At 43.0% G+C, this 15,985-nt stretch overlaps 1 protein-coding gene across 1 annotated transcript in view; it reads right to left on the bottom strand.

Moving 5' to 3' along the window:
* Positions 1–7,737: 7,737 nt before the first annotated feature.
* LOC310787897 (next to BRCA1 gene 1 protein-like) overlaps positions 7,738–15,985 on the bottom strand; it is a gene marked incomplete at its 5' end in the record, with an annotated part of 44,061 nt that continues 35,813 nt past the window's right edge. Inside the window, 2 exon segments of the mRNA XM_083649351.1 lie at positions 7,738–9,837; positions 11,369–11,462. Coding sequence (XP_083505477.1) covers positions 9,664–9,837; positions 11,369–11,462 — 268 coding nt within the window. The 3' untranslated portion in view covers positions 7,738–9,663.

Here is a 15,985-nt window from a genome sequence, read left to right as displayed (position 1 = left end):
CAAAACACACCAGAGGAAGAAAAGAAAGAAACGTCTATTTCCGGTCGTAACCTTCGAAATAAAACCCCCATTTATTTGACGAATGTGCTCTGCTCATGACATCTTTTTGTAATATGTTTTGTGAGCACCTAATATGGAAAAGCAGTCGGTCCTTGTCATCAGTTGGCCTTCCTCCAGTGTAGAGTGTGAGCTTCCTGTTGGCTTCTTTTTTTTGTATGCTTTTATTTTAAAGGCAACCCCGCCTTAGTTCCGGTGTTATCTTGGTTATTACTGTTGGCTTGCCGCTCAGCAGGCTGGTGTGACGCACCAGTTGTTGATTGCTGATGTTTGGTCATGAGTTCTTCTCGGCCTACAGAACAGGCAACACTTGTCCACACCATTGAGATATATAAATATCTTTTATATGTCGATGGTCCACACACCTTATTCATCATCACCACCTTTTTAATTGTATTATGATAATGCTATTCATTAACATAACAATGCTGCTTATTGGTCAAATATACACTCCGAACAGTCACGTGACGTCTCTTGCCCCGGAAGTGAGTTTTCCATTCATTTCCTCCATAGACATTTTGAAAAATAATTATAGACGACTGGAACCAAGCCCACCCGTGACCTAATCGTGAGGGACCATAAAACATTTCACTTGGTGCAAAAACAAAAATAAAGACGGGGGGGGGGGGGGGGGGGGGGGGGGTCTCCCAATTTTTTGTTACTCTCCCTTTCTATCCTACCCCTTTCCGCTTAATGTCTCCCTTTAATTTTCTGTGAAAAAAGAACGATCCGCACACCAAGTTTGGCCCAGTTTGGATGTGCGTGTCCCTGTCTAACCTTTTGATCCAGCACCCTGGCCCAGTGTGGCCCAGTTTGGATGTGTGTTTGGATGTGCACTCCCTTTAATTTTCTATCATCTCTTTCTCGCCCATATTCTCTCGCTCTCTTTTTTCTCATATTCCTTGGTTTAAATAACGCTTCCTCAGGCCCGGCTCCAGGATGAAGTGACTGAGGGTGGCAGTTAAAAATGGTGAGGGGGGAATGGGCTACATGCACAACTCCACTACTTCCTGAAATTAGTACAGCTTCTTTATTTCCTGTCATCACTATTGGATGAAGTGATTAATGTCAGGTGTGCTGCAGTCACAACAATGATCAGGCACACCTGATTAATCAGTTCATCCAATAGTGTAGGACAGGAAATAAAGAAGCTGTACTAATTTCAGGAAAGTAAAGAAGTTGTGCATGTAGTCTATTTGAAAATGGCCATGCCAGTTTTTCCCTCACCAAAAATGTGCCTAACCTTGGAGCGTTATTGCACCCCCTTGCCGACAAGCTAGCATGACAGGGTTGGTACTGTTGGAAGATCTTTCCTGCTTCTGCCCCCAGACCGTAGTCGAGAAGCACAGGGGAGGTTTCCTCTGTCCTCCAGGGCCCGAAGTAGTTTAGTTTTAGCTTCGGGACCAACTACCCATAATATACCGCAGACGGGAGACACAGCAGCACACTGGGACACACCTTTAGCCTTGAGACTGTAGCGAAGCTAGTGTGCTCGCTGGGGGCAAAGCTTTGGGGCTTGCCTCGTGAAGTGTGCTGGATCGTGTATGAAGGCTCACACGCTCTGATCGGTCAGAATCACGGGGATGGAGATAGGGGCCGACTGGTCGGTCCTGGGACGCGGTTGAAATACCACTGGTATGACTGGGTGTAAGACAGTCTGTCGCCAGGGCCTGGCCGGGTTGCAAGATGGGCTAGGATTCAGTTCGGGTCCGGGTTTGGTTTCGCTAATGGTTGACATTATTAGGGTATGTAATCTCGAAGGAATCAAGCAGATCTCTCGGATGTGTTGTAGCGTCACGGAACACTGTGTTTATATGGTCGCTCGTTCCGGTGTATGACATCACGTCATTGGTGATGTCACAACGTTCGAGGGAACTATGACATCATCGGTGCTATGTCTGACATCGCCGATGACCTCACAGGTGAACTCTATGCTATGACATCATTGTCAACGTTGATGATGTCATCATCATTACGTCCTTGGCGCGCCCGGCTGGTAGGCATCGACTGCCCCAAGAACAGGCCTGACGGTGGGCCATTATGGACCGTTTCTACAGAGACGTTGTTGCATTTATTACCGACTTCTTCCGTACAGTACAGTTATTATTATGCTACGTGCTGCTAACTTTGGTACTACGTTAGACTCCTTCTTTCATTCATTCACAGCCTTCTTCCGTGACTGACTGACGTTGACTGATGCACGTACACGCCCACTCGCTCTCTCTTGCTCCACTACTCACTCGCTACATAAAATCACTAGCACCTCCCATTCTCTTAAATGGCTACGCCACGTGATTATCCTGCTTCAACAGTACCAATCGATTGCTCCTAGTTTCATATGAGCCCAGGACCTTCACTCTAGCTTTAAAAATGAGCCCGCAACAGCCTTTGAAATACAGCAATGTCGCGCCGTGAGAAGTAGAAGAGATGTTCAACTGGGGCAAAACCCCACTAGCCCCCCCTGGTACCGGGCCCTGCGCTCCCTTCTTCTTTTTTATTTCTTTCGTTTTTTAAAGACCATCCATCAATCTTCAACCGCTTATCCGGGGCATTCTACCAGCAGTTTTTTAAAGACCTCCTAAAGTAAAATAAGAATAATAATGATGATGATAATAATAATGATAATACATGTGTTTTTCTTCTTGTCCCATCCTTAATGGGATAAGTAGATGTCATTTTAAGGATTAATAATAATTAATTTAAATAAATAATTAAACTTTTTTGTGGGGTCGAAACCATCAGACACCACTTATTATTCAAAGTAGAGTATTTTATCATGATTTAGGGGGTCTTTAAGAATGCCAATCTTTATGATCTGATGTTTTTATTTGGCTAAACAGGAAATGAAACAGCAATCCCTTCATAAGTGTAGTGAATTTAATTGGAGACAGACTGATTTGTACACCACATGTCCATAAAGTGCAACACATAAATACAAGCTCATACAATCCTCTTTGTCTCTAAATAAACACTTGACTTTTTTTCACGCCCCAGTATGAAAATATCTGCCCCCCCCCCCCCCCCCCCCCACCCCCCCCCTCCCCATCATGGAATCATAGTTACAGCACACCGACATACAGGATGTGGAATTAAGTTTTCACCTTAATCAAATGCAGATTCCAACCATGTTGCTGTTTCGTTGAATCCAAGTCACATCATGATTAATTACTTCATTATTACATCATTATTAATTTAGGTGTTTGGCTGAAAAATGTTGAAGAAAGCCTGGTTACCATTAAGTGGAGAGCAGGAGACCTGCAGCGGTGAACCAGTGTTCACCCCAGGCTGCTTCAATTCTCCACTGAAATCAAAATAAACTTTTTTTTTTCTTTTTTGCCCTGACAAATGTGAGGCAGCAGAAACACCAGTGTGAATGCAAAACGGGTTCTGAAAAGTCACAAATATATTTTCCATTCAGATATATTTTTTTACATAAGCTACTGGTCACCAAAACTGCTTTAATCTGCTATTTGAACTATGATTATCTTACATTATGCTGACGACACTAGAGTTACAGTCAGTAAAAAGTAAGGTTGAGGTGTTGGGACGCAGTGGGATGAAGCTGCTTGGAGGCCAGTTGAGACACCTAACTAAAAGGTGACACACTGGTCGTTTGGCCCTTCAACACACATTTCACTGTAGATAAGCCATCAGCAACAAATAAAAGACAAGTTTTAGCTCACTGGCCTATTATCTTAAAATCTCGTCTACTTTCAATGGTAGGATTCACCTTTGAATACCTTTTTTATGACAACATGAGGAATGCTATGAGGAAAAATACTAAATACCCTCATCTGCTCTTCTGGGTTGGGTTTGTTTATTTCGTTTCGGGCCCCACTGAAAAGCTGGAGCTCAACTAAAGCTTTGATACTTGCTTCATCCTTTACCTCAACTCAAACTTCAGCATTACCTTAATGGAGAGAAACCAAGATGGGGAGAATGTCATGAGGGTTTTACGAATATATTAGTATTTATTATTTCACTGCAGCTTGACCAGACCTACAGCATCTTAGCGCTATCTTTGAGCGCTGAGTTAGAAAATGTTCAGCACTAAGATGATTTTGACAAAAGCAAATGGTTGCCATGGAATTTATCTCCGAGTGTAATATGTTTTTATCATGATCATACGACAATAAGTTAAGTGACTTTTTTTGAATTACTTCTTCAACTCTGGGCTGGCCCCCAAATTATTCCTCTTTTGAGCAATATTTTTCTGGTAACATTTCCAACTAATCAAACACGCACGCACACACACACACGCGCGTGCACACACACGCACGCACGCGCACACACACACACACACACACACACACACGCACACCAGAGCAAATCCAACCACAACAACAAAGATAAACTGCAAAAAGTTCATCCACAGCTTATTTTTTCCTTTTTTTTTTTACATTTCCAAATGGCCTCAAAGCATTCAAAGAGAAGACACTTAAACCCATGGTTCTCAAAGTGGGGTCCTTGAGGGGGTTTAAGGGGGTCGCTATATATAGATATATCTATATAGATATATCTATATATATATATATATGCGGACTCTTATTTTATTTTTAATTTTAGGTTCTGTAATCATACATTTGTGAGAAAAACAAACAAACGAACAAAAAACATTTGATTCCAGTTTTGCAAATTTGGAATGAACTTACTGTCCATATTCCTGTTGCAGTCTTAAAAAAGCATGTCATTTTCAACACACGTCTCGCATGGGACCCCACACTATGAGCCCCAGGACTCGTCGGCTTCAGATACCCAGGACAGACCCTCACCCTCCAGCCTGCCCCTAAGCCTTAAACAGACAGTAAGCGCTGCAGTGAAAGAAGCTGAGGAGAGACGCTTAAGCCGGGAGTCAGCAGTGTGTGGATAGGATGCAATGGAATATTAGGAATATTAGTTATAATATTATTTGTACATGGTGGCTTTTGAGGGGAAATTTAAACAAGTCACTGGCAGGTACTGAATATGAATGGTCCCTTTGTCCTGTAAGGATTTTAGAGTGGAAATATACCCACATCTATTTCATATATTTCCCCCCACAATAGTAACAATAATATATACATAATAATAACACAATAGTACCAAAGAAATTCTCCACAAAGTCGCATGGCAGGGTATGTTTCCTCTCGAGTGTTATCCATAGGTGTAGTGCCCGTAGAACGCGGGGGGAACGGCGTTCCCATACTCCTCCAAGGGGTATTTTGTGTGTGTGCATGTGGAGCCAATAAAACGAGTGAAACTGGGCAAAGTTGTCGTTCGTCCTATATTTAAGGTGGGCTGAATGATTCAACTCGTGGCATGAAGGAAGAAGGAAACATTCCACCTTAACTAGCTACTGGCTTTTTCAGCATCCAAATATGTTTTTTTCTCTCCCACTACCTCTCTATAACAAGTAAAGATGAAAAGGCAGCCAAAATTTCATTTTCAAAGTTTCATTTTTCGGACCAGCTGCTAAACAGGTACATTTACAATCATGAAGAAACAATGTTAAAAGCGTGTTTCTTTTCAACACAGTTGAATCAAAAGTTAGCGCAAATCACCCCATTGCAATTTGCATCGCCAGAATTCACCACAAAATGGTAAGTTACTTAGTAAAAATGCCGGCCGCCGTGCCAAATGATGATCAATGCCTTGTGCAACTAGTGTGATGCTTGAGACTCGTTGAGAGATTGTTTAGCTGTTTGTGTTGATAACTGACTCTGCTGAGTCTGCTCTGCTGTGCCCATATACGTCTTTAGTTTCAGAGCTGCAAATGTCATGGGCTACTTCTGCAGTGTTTATAGAGGACACAATAAGCTAAGTCGTGTGTGTCAGTGTGTGTGCGTGCGGGGGGGGGGGGGGGGGGGGGGGGTTTGGGACCTGTGCGTGTGCGGGTGTTCACCATATAGGTGCGTTCCCCCACTTCTCCAGATAGCACTACACCTCTGTTATCTCATGTTATTTACTGTATATGGGGGAATGTGTGTTTATGCTCTCAGTAGTTGTCCACAGCAGGTTCATAAGGCAGTATATGCTCCAGTGATATGGACATAAATAATTAATCCTCAAAAAACAAACAATAACTTCAAACCCCTTCACTGCAGCCATACTCTAACATACGTTGACCTATAAATGTGCAAAGAGAATTACTTTGCAACTTCTAATCAATACAGGTGTATGGCTAATGTACATGGTCAGTACATGTGTCAGTCTGTGGCTAGTCTCAACGCCAGACCCATGAGAGTTCTTACGCTGATACACTACGTTACTGCATGCTGCAGAGCTCTCTCTGGGTCTGGGACGCTTGCCCCCAGCCGGCTGGTTATTGGAAGGAACCGTTCACTTGGCCAGTCATATGCCAGTGATGGCTTCAGTCCTCCCCAATCAAAATCAAATCTTTGCGATAAGACGACACGGGAGGCGCAGGCCATTTTTCGAACCGCTCTCTCATCGGTGCTACGACCTGTCACTCATTCAATTTCAACCTGCCTTCAAAAACCAGCAGTGGCTGTTAACTGGCACAGACTCATTTATGTAGTATGCGGAGCGCAGCGATTCAACGTAATATTTGAGTCTGGGGAGAGACTAGTCTGTGGCCAACTAGCGTGTACATACAATACGTTTTGAATAGGACTAGAATGTCTAGGGTGACGATACAAAAGCTACATGTGATGCAAAGTCTACTCGCAATCTCTCTCACTGCAGATGATGGATATTTAATATTTTGAATATTGAGTTTCTCGCTGTTTTCCGTTCTCGATCAGTCTCCCAGAGCAACTCGAGCAATCTGTCACAGTAAAGGGCGCAGCTTAAAGGTGAGATGGGTCGCATTTCAGCATCAATAAATCACTACCACGTTACATTTGAGATATTAGGTGTAATTACCATAAAACAAACAGGCCTCTACTGTATTTTACATGGTGTGTCACCGGGTCAGATTTGGAGGGAAATCTGCTGGATTGATTTACGGCACAAAACAATCATTTTTTACTTTGCAAGTAACACAACTTAAATAGCGTTCCAGTGTTCAGGTCAGCTGACCTCCTCTAAAAACACATGTTCCAGTGTTCAGGTCAGCTGACCTCCTCTAAAAACACATGTTCCAGTGTTCAGGTCAGCTGATCTCATCTAAAAACACATGTTCCAGTGTTCAGGTCAGCTGATCTAATCTAAAAACACATGTTCCAGTGTTCAGGTCAGCTGATCTCATCTAAAAACACATGTTCCAGTGTTCAGGTCAGCTGATCTCATCTAAAAACACATGTTCCAGTGTTCAGGTCAGCTGATCTCATCTAAAAACACATGTTCCAGTGTTCAGGTCAGCTGATCTAATCTAAAAACACATGTTCCAGTGTTCAGGTCAGCTGATCTCATCTAAAAACACATGTTCCAGTGTTCAGGTCAGCTGATCTCATCTAAAAACACATGTTCCAGTGTTCAGGTCAGTTGACCTCCTCTAAAAACACATGTTCCAGTGTTCAGGTCAGCTGACCTCCTCTAAAAACACATGTTCCAGTGTTCAGGTCAGCTGACCTCATCTAAAAACACATGTTCCAGTGTTCAGGTCAGCTGACCTCATCTAAAAACACATGTTCCAGTGTTCAGGTCAGCTGACCTCATCTAAAAACACATGTTCCAGTGTTCAGGTCAGTTGACCTCCTCTAAAAACAGTCACTAAACCACTAACCCCCAAATCTGTGTCAAGCCAAGAGGTGGGGACTTGAGTCACATGACTTGGTCTCGAGTCCTAATTCTAAACGCTTGAGACTTGACTTGGGTTCTGCTGACTTGGGACTTGACTTTGATGACTTGAAAAGGTTTCTAAAGTCTTGACTTGAGATCTTGCGTTTGTATAAATGACTTAAATGACTTGAATTGAAAGTGATGAGATTTGTTCCAGCAGACGACTGAATTTAAATTGGGTTTTCTGAATGTGTGTGGAATGATTGAATTCATTGAAGTTGAAACTGATGATAGAAATCGAACTCATGATGCTCTTACCATGTTTTGTATCCTATTAGACGTGAAACCATATTGAAAAGTCCTATATATTTAATCTTCTTTGAGATATTAGATTGATACTGGACATTTGATTTGTTCTGACTTGACTTGCTGTGTGACTTGCTACATTTAGACTCTGAGACTTGACTTGAGACTTGTGCGTGAAGACTTGGGGCTGGAGCAAAGAGGACTTGGTTCCACCTCTGTCTGATGTCTGATGGTAAAAAGCATGCTGATGAAATAGCCACCTGCTATAGAGCTGAACAGTCACGTGACATCTCTTGCCCCGGAAGTGAGTTTCCCCATTCATTTTCTCCATAGACATTTTGAAAAATCCTTATATGACGAGTTTTAAGGCTGGAACCAATCCAACCTGTGACCTACTGCATTGTGAGTGACCATAAAACATTTCAGTTGGAGCAAAAACAATAACAATAATACAATACAACAATAATAATTTCAGATCCCCCCCCCCCCCCCCGTCTTTATTTTGAAAATGAATTTGAATATGAATGGGAAACTCACTTCTGGGACAAGAGATGTCATGTGACTGTTCCGGTTCGGGGTTGAGTTGCTCTTTAAATGTTCTTAATCCTTATTCACCTTCAAAACAAAGACAAGCAGCAACATCCTCAATGTGGCTTTATGGGAAATGTGGTCTTTCACTTTTGAGAAACGCAAAATCTGACGCGCAGCACCTTCAATCCAAGACCGTAAGACTCTGTGTGTCTCTCTAACCAGCGCTCTGTCACTATCAAGGCCTAAACTCAACCTAACACTACAGACTGCGGTTGTTTGATAGTCAACTACATTATCCCAGAGAGTGTGCCGGAATGTCTCCATATATGGTCGTAGAGAGGACTGCCTCCTGTCCCGCTTGGGCCAATCAGAGGAGAGGTGTGGGGGAGGGGGGGAGGTTATAAGGCATCTGTCCTCTCATCCTAGCCTGGTTAAAACCATCCTGATAACATGACCTCACATTCTGTTTTGCTCTATGGATCAGTCTGGACTTCCAGCCGCCCACATCGATTTCAGTGGGCGGGAGTACTTGCCTTGACAGACAACTCCTTCAGCCAATCGGCGTCACAAAATACAATCCAAATCCAGTCAGAAGCACGGCGAAAACGTCTTAGAAACGCTTGGAAACTCTGTTGGTGCGTACTCTTTTTCTTGTTTAATTCTTATTATTGAGTCTATTTCTGCAATAACAGCACTTATGGCTGTGTTTACTCTACTAACGTTAATGTTGTTCCGGGAGACACCACTATTGTTTTGCCTCTCTGATTCGCCAGTTTACGTTGTCAAGTACGGCGCAGGTCCCTGATTGGCCCGGTTACATTCTAATTTCTGGAAATGGCTGGGGGCGGGGCTGGAAGTGCAGACTGATCCATGGAGCTCCACATGATCTGGATGGTTGACCAGGCTACTCCTCCTCTTCTTTGTCTCTCTTCACCTCCTTTCCCTCTCCCTCTCTCCTCAGTAGCGGGTGGAGTACCAGTCTCTCGTCACCTCCTCTCCCTCTCTCCTCAGTAGCGGGTGGAGTACCAGTCTCTCGTCACCTCCTCTCCCTCTCTCCTCAGTAGCGGGTGGAGTACCAGTCTCTCGTCACCTCCTCTCCCTCTCTCCTCAGTAGCGGGTGGAGTACCAGTCGTTGTCGGTCATCTGGACGAGCTCGTTGACCACGTCCAGCAGGTTGTAGTTGTGTTTCTTCAGCAGACGGTGGTTCAACGGCCGATCCCCGAAGCCCATCTCCACCAGCACCGCCATCATGGTCTCCTGGGTGGACGCGTCCACCGGAGGCTGCAGGACAGGGGACAAGATCACACTGCAGGTGAAACCATCTCATTCACTTGTCCATCGACAAGACATTCATTTATTATAACTTTATACATCACTGATGATACGTCCCAGTTGCATCCATGTGATGTTTTTTTCTATATAGTTAGCCTGGCCTAGCCAGTGACTCCTAGGAATAGACTACGTGACAACCAGGAATAGATTGGTGACCACTGGAGAGACAGTTGACAGCCAGAATGTAGACGGCACCCGGGAGCAGTGTGGGTTAGCGCCCCAGCCTGTGTCTTCCGTGAGGAAGAAGCCCAACAAATCCACGAGAGGCCTTTTAGGAGGGCCATTCAAGCCGCAAGTGGAGCCTGCAGTACCACCACGGCCCAAGAAACATCATACCTGAATGAAATGTTGGGAGCGGGGGAGTCTGGTGCAACGCACAGGTCCTGGACCTGGTGAGACGTAGGAGGAGCCCGGACAGGAGTCAACCCACAGAGCCCAGTCCCTCCATGAGCCAGAGCCTCCCGGTCCCGGCAGAGTAGTTCCGGAGCAGCGGATTGAGTGGCCCTGTCTTTCCCTAAGAGGGCTGACCGTGGGTAGCTACTGGGACGTAAGTCGGGGCTTGATCAACCCCGGCTGGGTCACCTGGGCGAGGGTGTATGATGTTGCAGTACCCGAAACATCCTATGACCCCAGGGTACATCACTGATGATATGTCCCAGTTGCATCCATGTGATGTTTTTTCTATATTGGTAATCCGTTAAAGGAACACTCCGCCCATTTTCAACCAGCTTTGTATCATTAGAACATCAGTAGTATATCAGAAAACTGTAAACTGTTTTGAAGTCTGTCATTTAATTTGACAGTTATTGAGTGTTAAAGTGTGGATAACTCATTAACTCAAATCAACTCTCAATAACTGTCAAACTATTCATCATTCATCTAGTTTGACAGTTATTGAGAGTTGATTTGAGTTAATGAGTTATTCATTTGAGTTTGTGTGGACCAGTGATGTCACTGGTCCACACTTTAACACTCAATAACTGTCAAATTAAATGACAGACTTCAGAACAGTTTACAGTTTTCTGATATACTACTGATGTTCTAATGATACAAAGCTGGTTGAAAATGGGCAGAGTGTTCCTTTAAGCCTTCATCATGTATCAAGTAAAAATCACACCCAGGTGTTGAAGTAAGGAGTGCAGGTTTACGCAGGTCGGACCCTTCTCCCCCAGCCCCCCTCTAAGGCACTGCATGTGTGCGTGCGCGCGCGCGCGTGTGTGTGTGTGCACATGTGTGCGTGTGTGTGATCATCACAGGAATAGCAAACACAAAAGCAATACACTTTTGATTTTGATAAATCAGGCCTACTTTTTTTATCAATATCAGCCAAATTATGAAAAATTCTGCAATATTCTAAGTTTTACAGTTGATTAAATTTGTACTACCGAATTCCATGATTCTGTCAGTTTTTCCCATTTTGCGGAAATCATACGGCCCTAAATTGGACATAAGACATGATAACAACATGTGTGTTGCTGACCTGTGTGGGGCCTTGTCCGGTGAACAAGGCCTTGTAGGCAGAGGCTGCCACAGACAGAGCTCCTTTCACCAGCCCGCCGGTGAGTCCCGGGTGCCTGAGCAGAGCAGACCAACGCTTCAGTTCACAGAGATAATATTCACACTAACACTAACGCTAACGCTAACCAACGCTTCAGTTCACATAGATAATATTCACGCTAACCCTAACGCTAACCAACGTTTCAGTTCACAGAGATAATATTCACACTAACCCTAACGCTAACCAACGTTTCGGTTCACAGAGATAATATTCACACTAACCCTAACGCTAACGCTAACGCTAACCAACGTTTCAGTTCACAGAGATAATATTCACGCTAACTCTAACGCTAACGCTAACCAACGTTTCAGTTCACAGAGATAATATTCACACTAACGCTAACGCTAACCAACGTTTCAGTCCACAGAGATAATATTCACACTAACGCTAACGGTAACCAACGTTTCAGTTCACAGAGATAATATTCACACTAACCCTAACCCTAACGCTAACGCTAACCAACGTTTCAGTTCACAGAGATAATATTCACACTAACGCTAACGCTAACCAACGTTTCAGTTCACAGGGATAATATTCACACTAACGCTAACGCTAACCAACGTTTCAGTTCACAGAGATAATATTCACACTAACCCTAACGCTAACCCTAACCAACGTTTCAGTCCACAGAGATAATATTCACACTAACCCTAACGCTAACGCTAACCAACGTTTCAGTTCACAGAGATAATATTCACACTAACCCTAACCCTAACGCTAACGCTAACCAACGTTTCAGTTCACAGAGATAATATTCACACTAACCCTAACCCTAACGCTAATGCTAACCAACGTTTCAGTTCACAGAGATAATATTCACACTAACGCTAATGCTAACCAACGTTTCAGTTCACAGAGATAATATTCACACTAACGCTAACGCTAACCAACGTTTCAGTCCACAGAGATAATATTCACACTAACCCTAACGCTAACGCTAACCAACGTTTCAGTTCACAGAGATAATATTCACACTAACCCTAACGCTAACCAACGTTTCAGTTCACAGAGATAATATTCACACTAACCCTAATGCTAACGCTAACGCTAACCAACGCTTCAGTTCACAGAGATAATATTCACACTAACCCTAACGCTAACGCTAACCAACGTTTCAGTTCACAGAGATAATATTCACACTAACCCTAACGCTAACGCTAACCAACGTTTCAGTTCACAGAGATAATATTCACACTAACCCTAATGCTAACGCTAACGCTAACCAACGCTTCAGTTCACAGAGATAATATTCACACTAACCCTAACGCTAACGCTAACCAACGTTTCAGTTCACAGAGATAATATTCACACTAACGCTAACGCTAACCAACGTTTCAGTCCACAGAGATAATATTCACACTAACCCTAACGCTAACGCTAACCAACGTTTCAGTTCACAGAGATAATATTCACACTAACCCTAACGCTAACGAACGTTTCAGTTCACAGAGATAATATTCACGCTAACCCTAACGCTAACGCTAACCAACGCTTCAGTTCACAGAGATAATATTCACGCTAACCCTAACGCTAACGCTAACCAATGCTTCAGTTCAGAGACATAATATTCACACTAACCCTAACGCTAACCAACGCTTCAGTTCACAGAGATAATATTCACACTAACCCTAACCCTAACGCTAACGCTAACCAACGTTTCAGTTGACAGAGATAATATTCACACTAACGCTAACGCTAACCAACGCTTCAGTTCACAGAGATAATATTCACACTAACCCTAACCCTAACGCTAACGCTAACCAACGTTTCAGTCCACAGAGATAATATTCACACTAACCCTAACGCTAACGCTAACCAACGTTTCAGTTCACAGAGATAATATTCACACTAACCCTAACGCTAACGCTAACCAACGTTTCAGTCCACAGAGATAATATTCACACTAACCCTAATGCTAACGCTAACCAACGTTTCAGTTCACAGAGATAATATTCACACTAACCCTAATGCTAACCAACGTTTCAGTTCACAGAGATAATATTCACACTAACCCTAACGCTAACGCTAACCAACGTTTCAGTTCACAGAGATAATATTCACACTAACCCTAACGCTAACGCTAACCAACGTTTCAGTTCACAGAGATAATATTCACACTAACTCTAACGCTAACGCTAACCAACGTTTCAGTTCAGAGATAATATTCACGCTAACCCTAACGCTAACGCTAACCAACGTTTCAGTTCACAGAGATAATATTCACACTAACCCTAACGCTAACCCTAACCAATGTTTCAGTTCACAGAGATAATATTCACACTAACCCTAACGCTAACGCTAACCAACGTTTCAGTTCACAGAGATAATATTCACGCTAACCCTAACGCTAACGCTAACCAACGCTTCAGTTCACAGAGATAATATTCACGCTAACCCTAACGCTAACGCTAACCAACGCTTCAGTTCACAGAGATAATATTCACACTAACCCTAACGCTAACGCTAACCAACGTTTCAGTTCACAGAGATAATATTCACACTAACCCTAACGCTAACGCTAACCAACGCTTCAGTTCACAGAGATAATATTCACGCTAACCCTAACGCTAACGCTAACCAACGCTTCAGTTCACAGAGATAATATTCACACTAACCCTAACGCTAACGCTAACCAACGTTTCAGTTCACAGAGATAATATTCACACTAACCCTAACCCTAACGCTAACCAACGTTTCAGTTCACAGAGATAATATTCACACTAACGCTAACGCTAACCAACGTTTCAGTCCACAGAGATAATATTCACACTAACCCTAACGCTAACGCTAACCAACGTTTCAGTTCACAGAGATAATATTCACGCTAACCCTAACGCTAACGCTAAGCAACGCTTCAGTTCACAGAGATAATATTCACGCTAACCCTAACGCTAACGCTAACCAACGCTTCAGTTCACAGAGATAATATTCACACTAACCCTAACGCTAACCAACGCTTCAGTTCACAGAGATAATATTCACACTAACCCTAACGCTAACGCTAACCAACGTTTCAGTTCACAGAGATAATATTCACACTAATGCTAACGCTAACCAACGTTTCAGTCCACAGAGATAATATTCACACTAACCCTAACGCTAACGCTAACCAACGTTTCAGTTCACAGAGATAATATTCACACTAACCCTAATGCTAACGCTAATGCTAACCAACGCTTCAGTTCACAGAGATAATATTCACACTAACCCTAACCCTAACGCTAACGCTAACCAACGTTTCAGTTCACAGAGATAATATTCACACTAACGCTAATGCTAACGCTAACCAACGTTTCAGTCCACAGAGATAATATTCACACTAACCCTAACGCTAACGCTAACCAACGTTTCAGTTCACAGAGATAATATTCACACTAACCCTAACGCTAACGCTAACCAACGTTTCAGTTCACAGAGATAATATTCACGCTAACCCTAACGCTAACCAACGCTTCAGTTCACAGAGATAATATTCACGCTAACCCTAACGCTAACGCTAACCAACGCTTCAGTTCACAGAGATAATATTCACACTAACCCTAACGCTAACCAACGCTTCAGTTCACAGAGATAATATTCACACTAACCCTAACCCTAACCAACGTTTCAGTTCACAGAGATAATATTCACACTAACGCTAACACTAACCAACGTTTCAGTCCACAGAGATAATATTCACACTAACCCTAACGCTAACCAACGTTTCAGTTCACAGAGATAATATTCACACTAACCCTAACGCTAACGCTAACCAACGTTTCAGTTCACAGAGATAATATTCACACTAACCCTAATGCTAACGCTAACCAACGTTTCAGTTCACAGAGATAATATTCACACTAACCCTAACGCTAACCAACGTTTCAGTTCACAGAGATAATATTCACACTAACCCTAACGCTAACGCTAACCAACGTTTCAGTTCACAGAGATAATATTCACACTAACCCTAACGCTAACGCTAACCAACGTTTCAGTTCACAGAGATAATATTCACACTAACACTAACGCTAACGCTAACCAACGTTTCAGTTCACAGAGATAATATTCACACTAACCCTAATGCTAACGCTAACCAACGTTTCAGTTCACAGAGATAATATTCACACTAACCCTAACGCTAACCAACGTTTCAGTTCACAGAGATAATATTCACACTAACCCTAACGCTAACGCTAACCAACGTTTCAGTTCACAGAGATAATATTCACACTAACCCTAACGCTAACCAACTTTTCAGTTCACAGAGATAATATCCACACTAACCCTAACGCTAACCCTAACCAACGTTTCAGTTCACAGAGATAATATTCACACTAACCCTAACGCTAACGCTAACCAACGTTTCAGTTCACAGAGATAATATTCACGCTAACACTAACGCTAACGCTAACCAACGCTTCAGTTCACAGAGATAATATTCACGCTAACCCTAACGCTAACGCTAACGCTAACCAACGCTTCAGTTCACAGAGATAATATTCACACTAACCCTAACGCTAACGCTAACCAACGTTTCAGTTCACAGAGATAATATTC

The sequence above is a fragment of the Poromitra crassiceps genome (genome assembly GCF_964638095.1).
Source record: "Poromitra crassiceps genome assembly, chromosome: 13".
In the NCBI taxonomy this organism is placed as follows: domain Eukaryota; kingdom Metazoa; phylum Chordata; class Actinopteri; order Beryciformes; family Melamphaidae; genus Poromitra; species Poromitra crassiceps.
The sequence above is the reverse complement of the archived record's forward strand: the minus strand, read 5'-3'. Positions and strand labels throughout refer to the sequence as shown.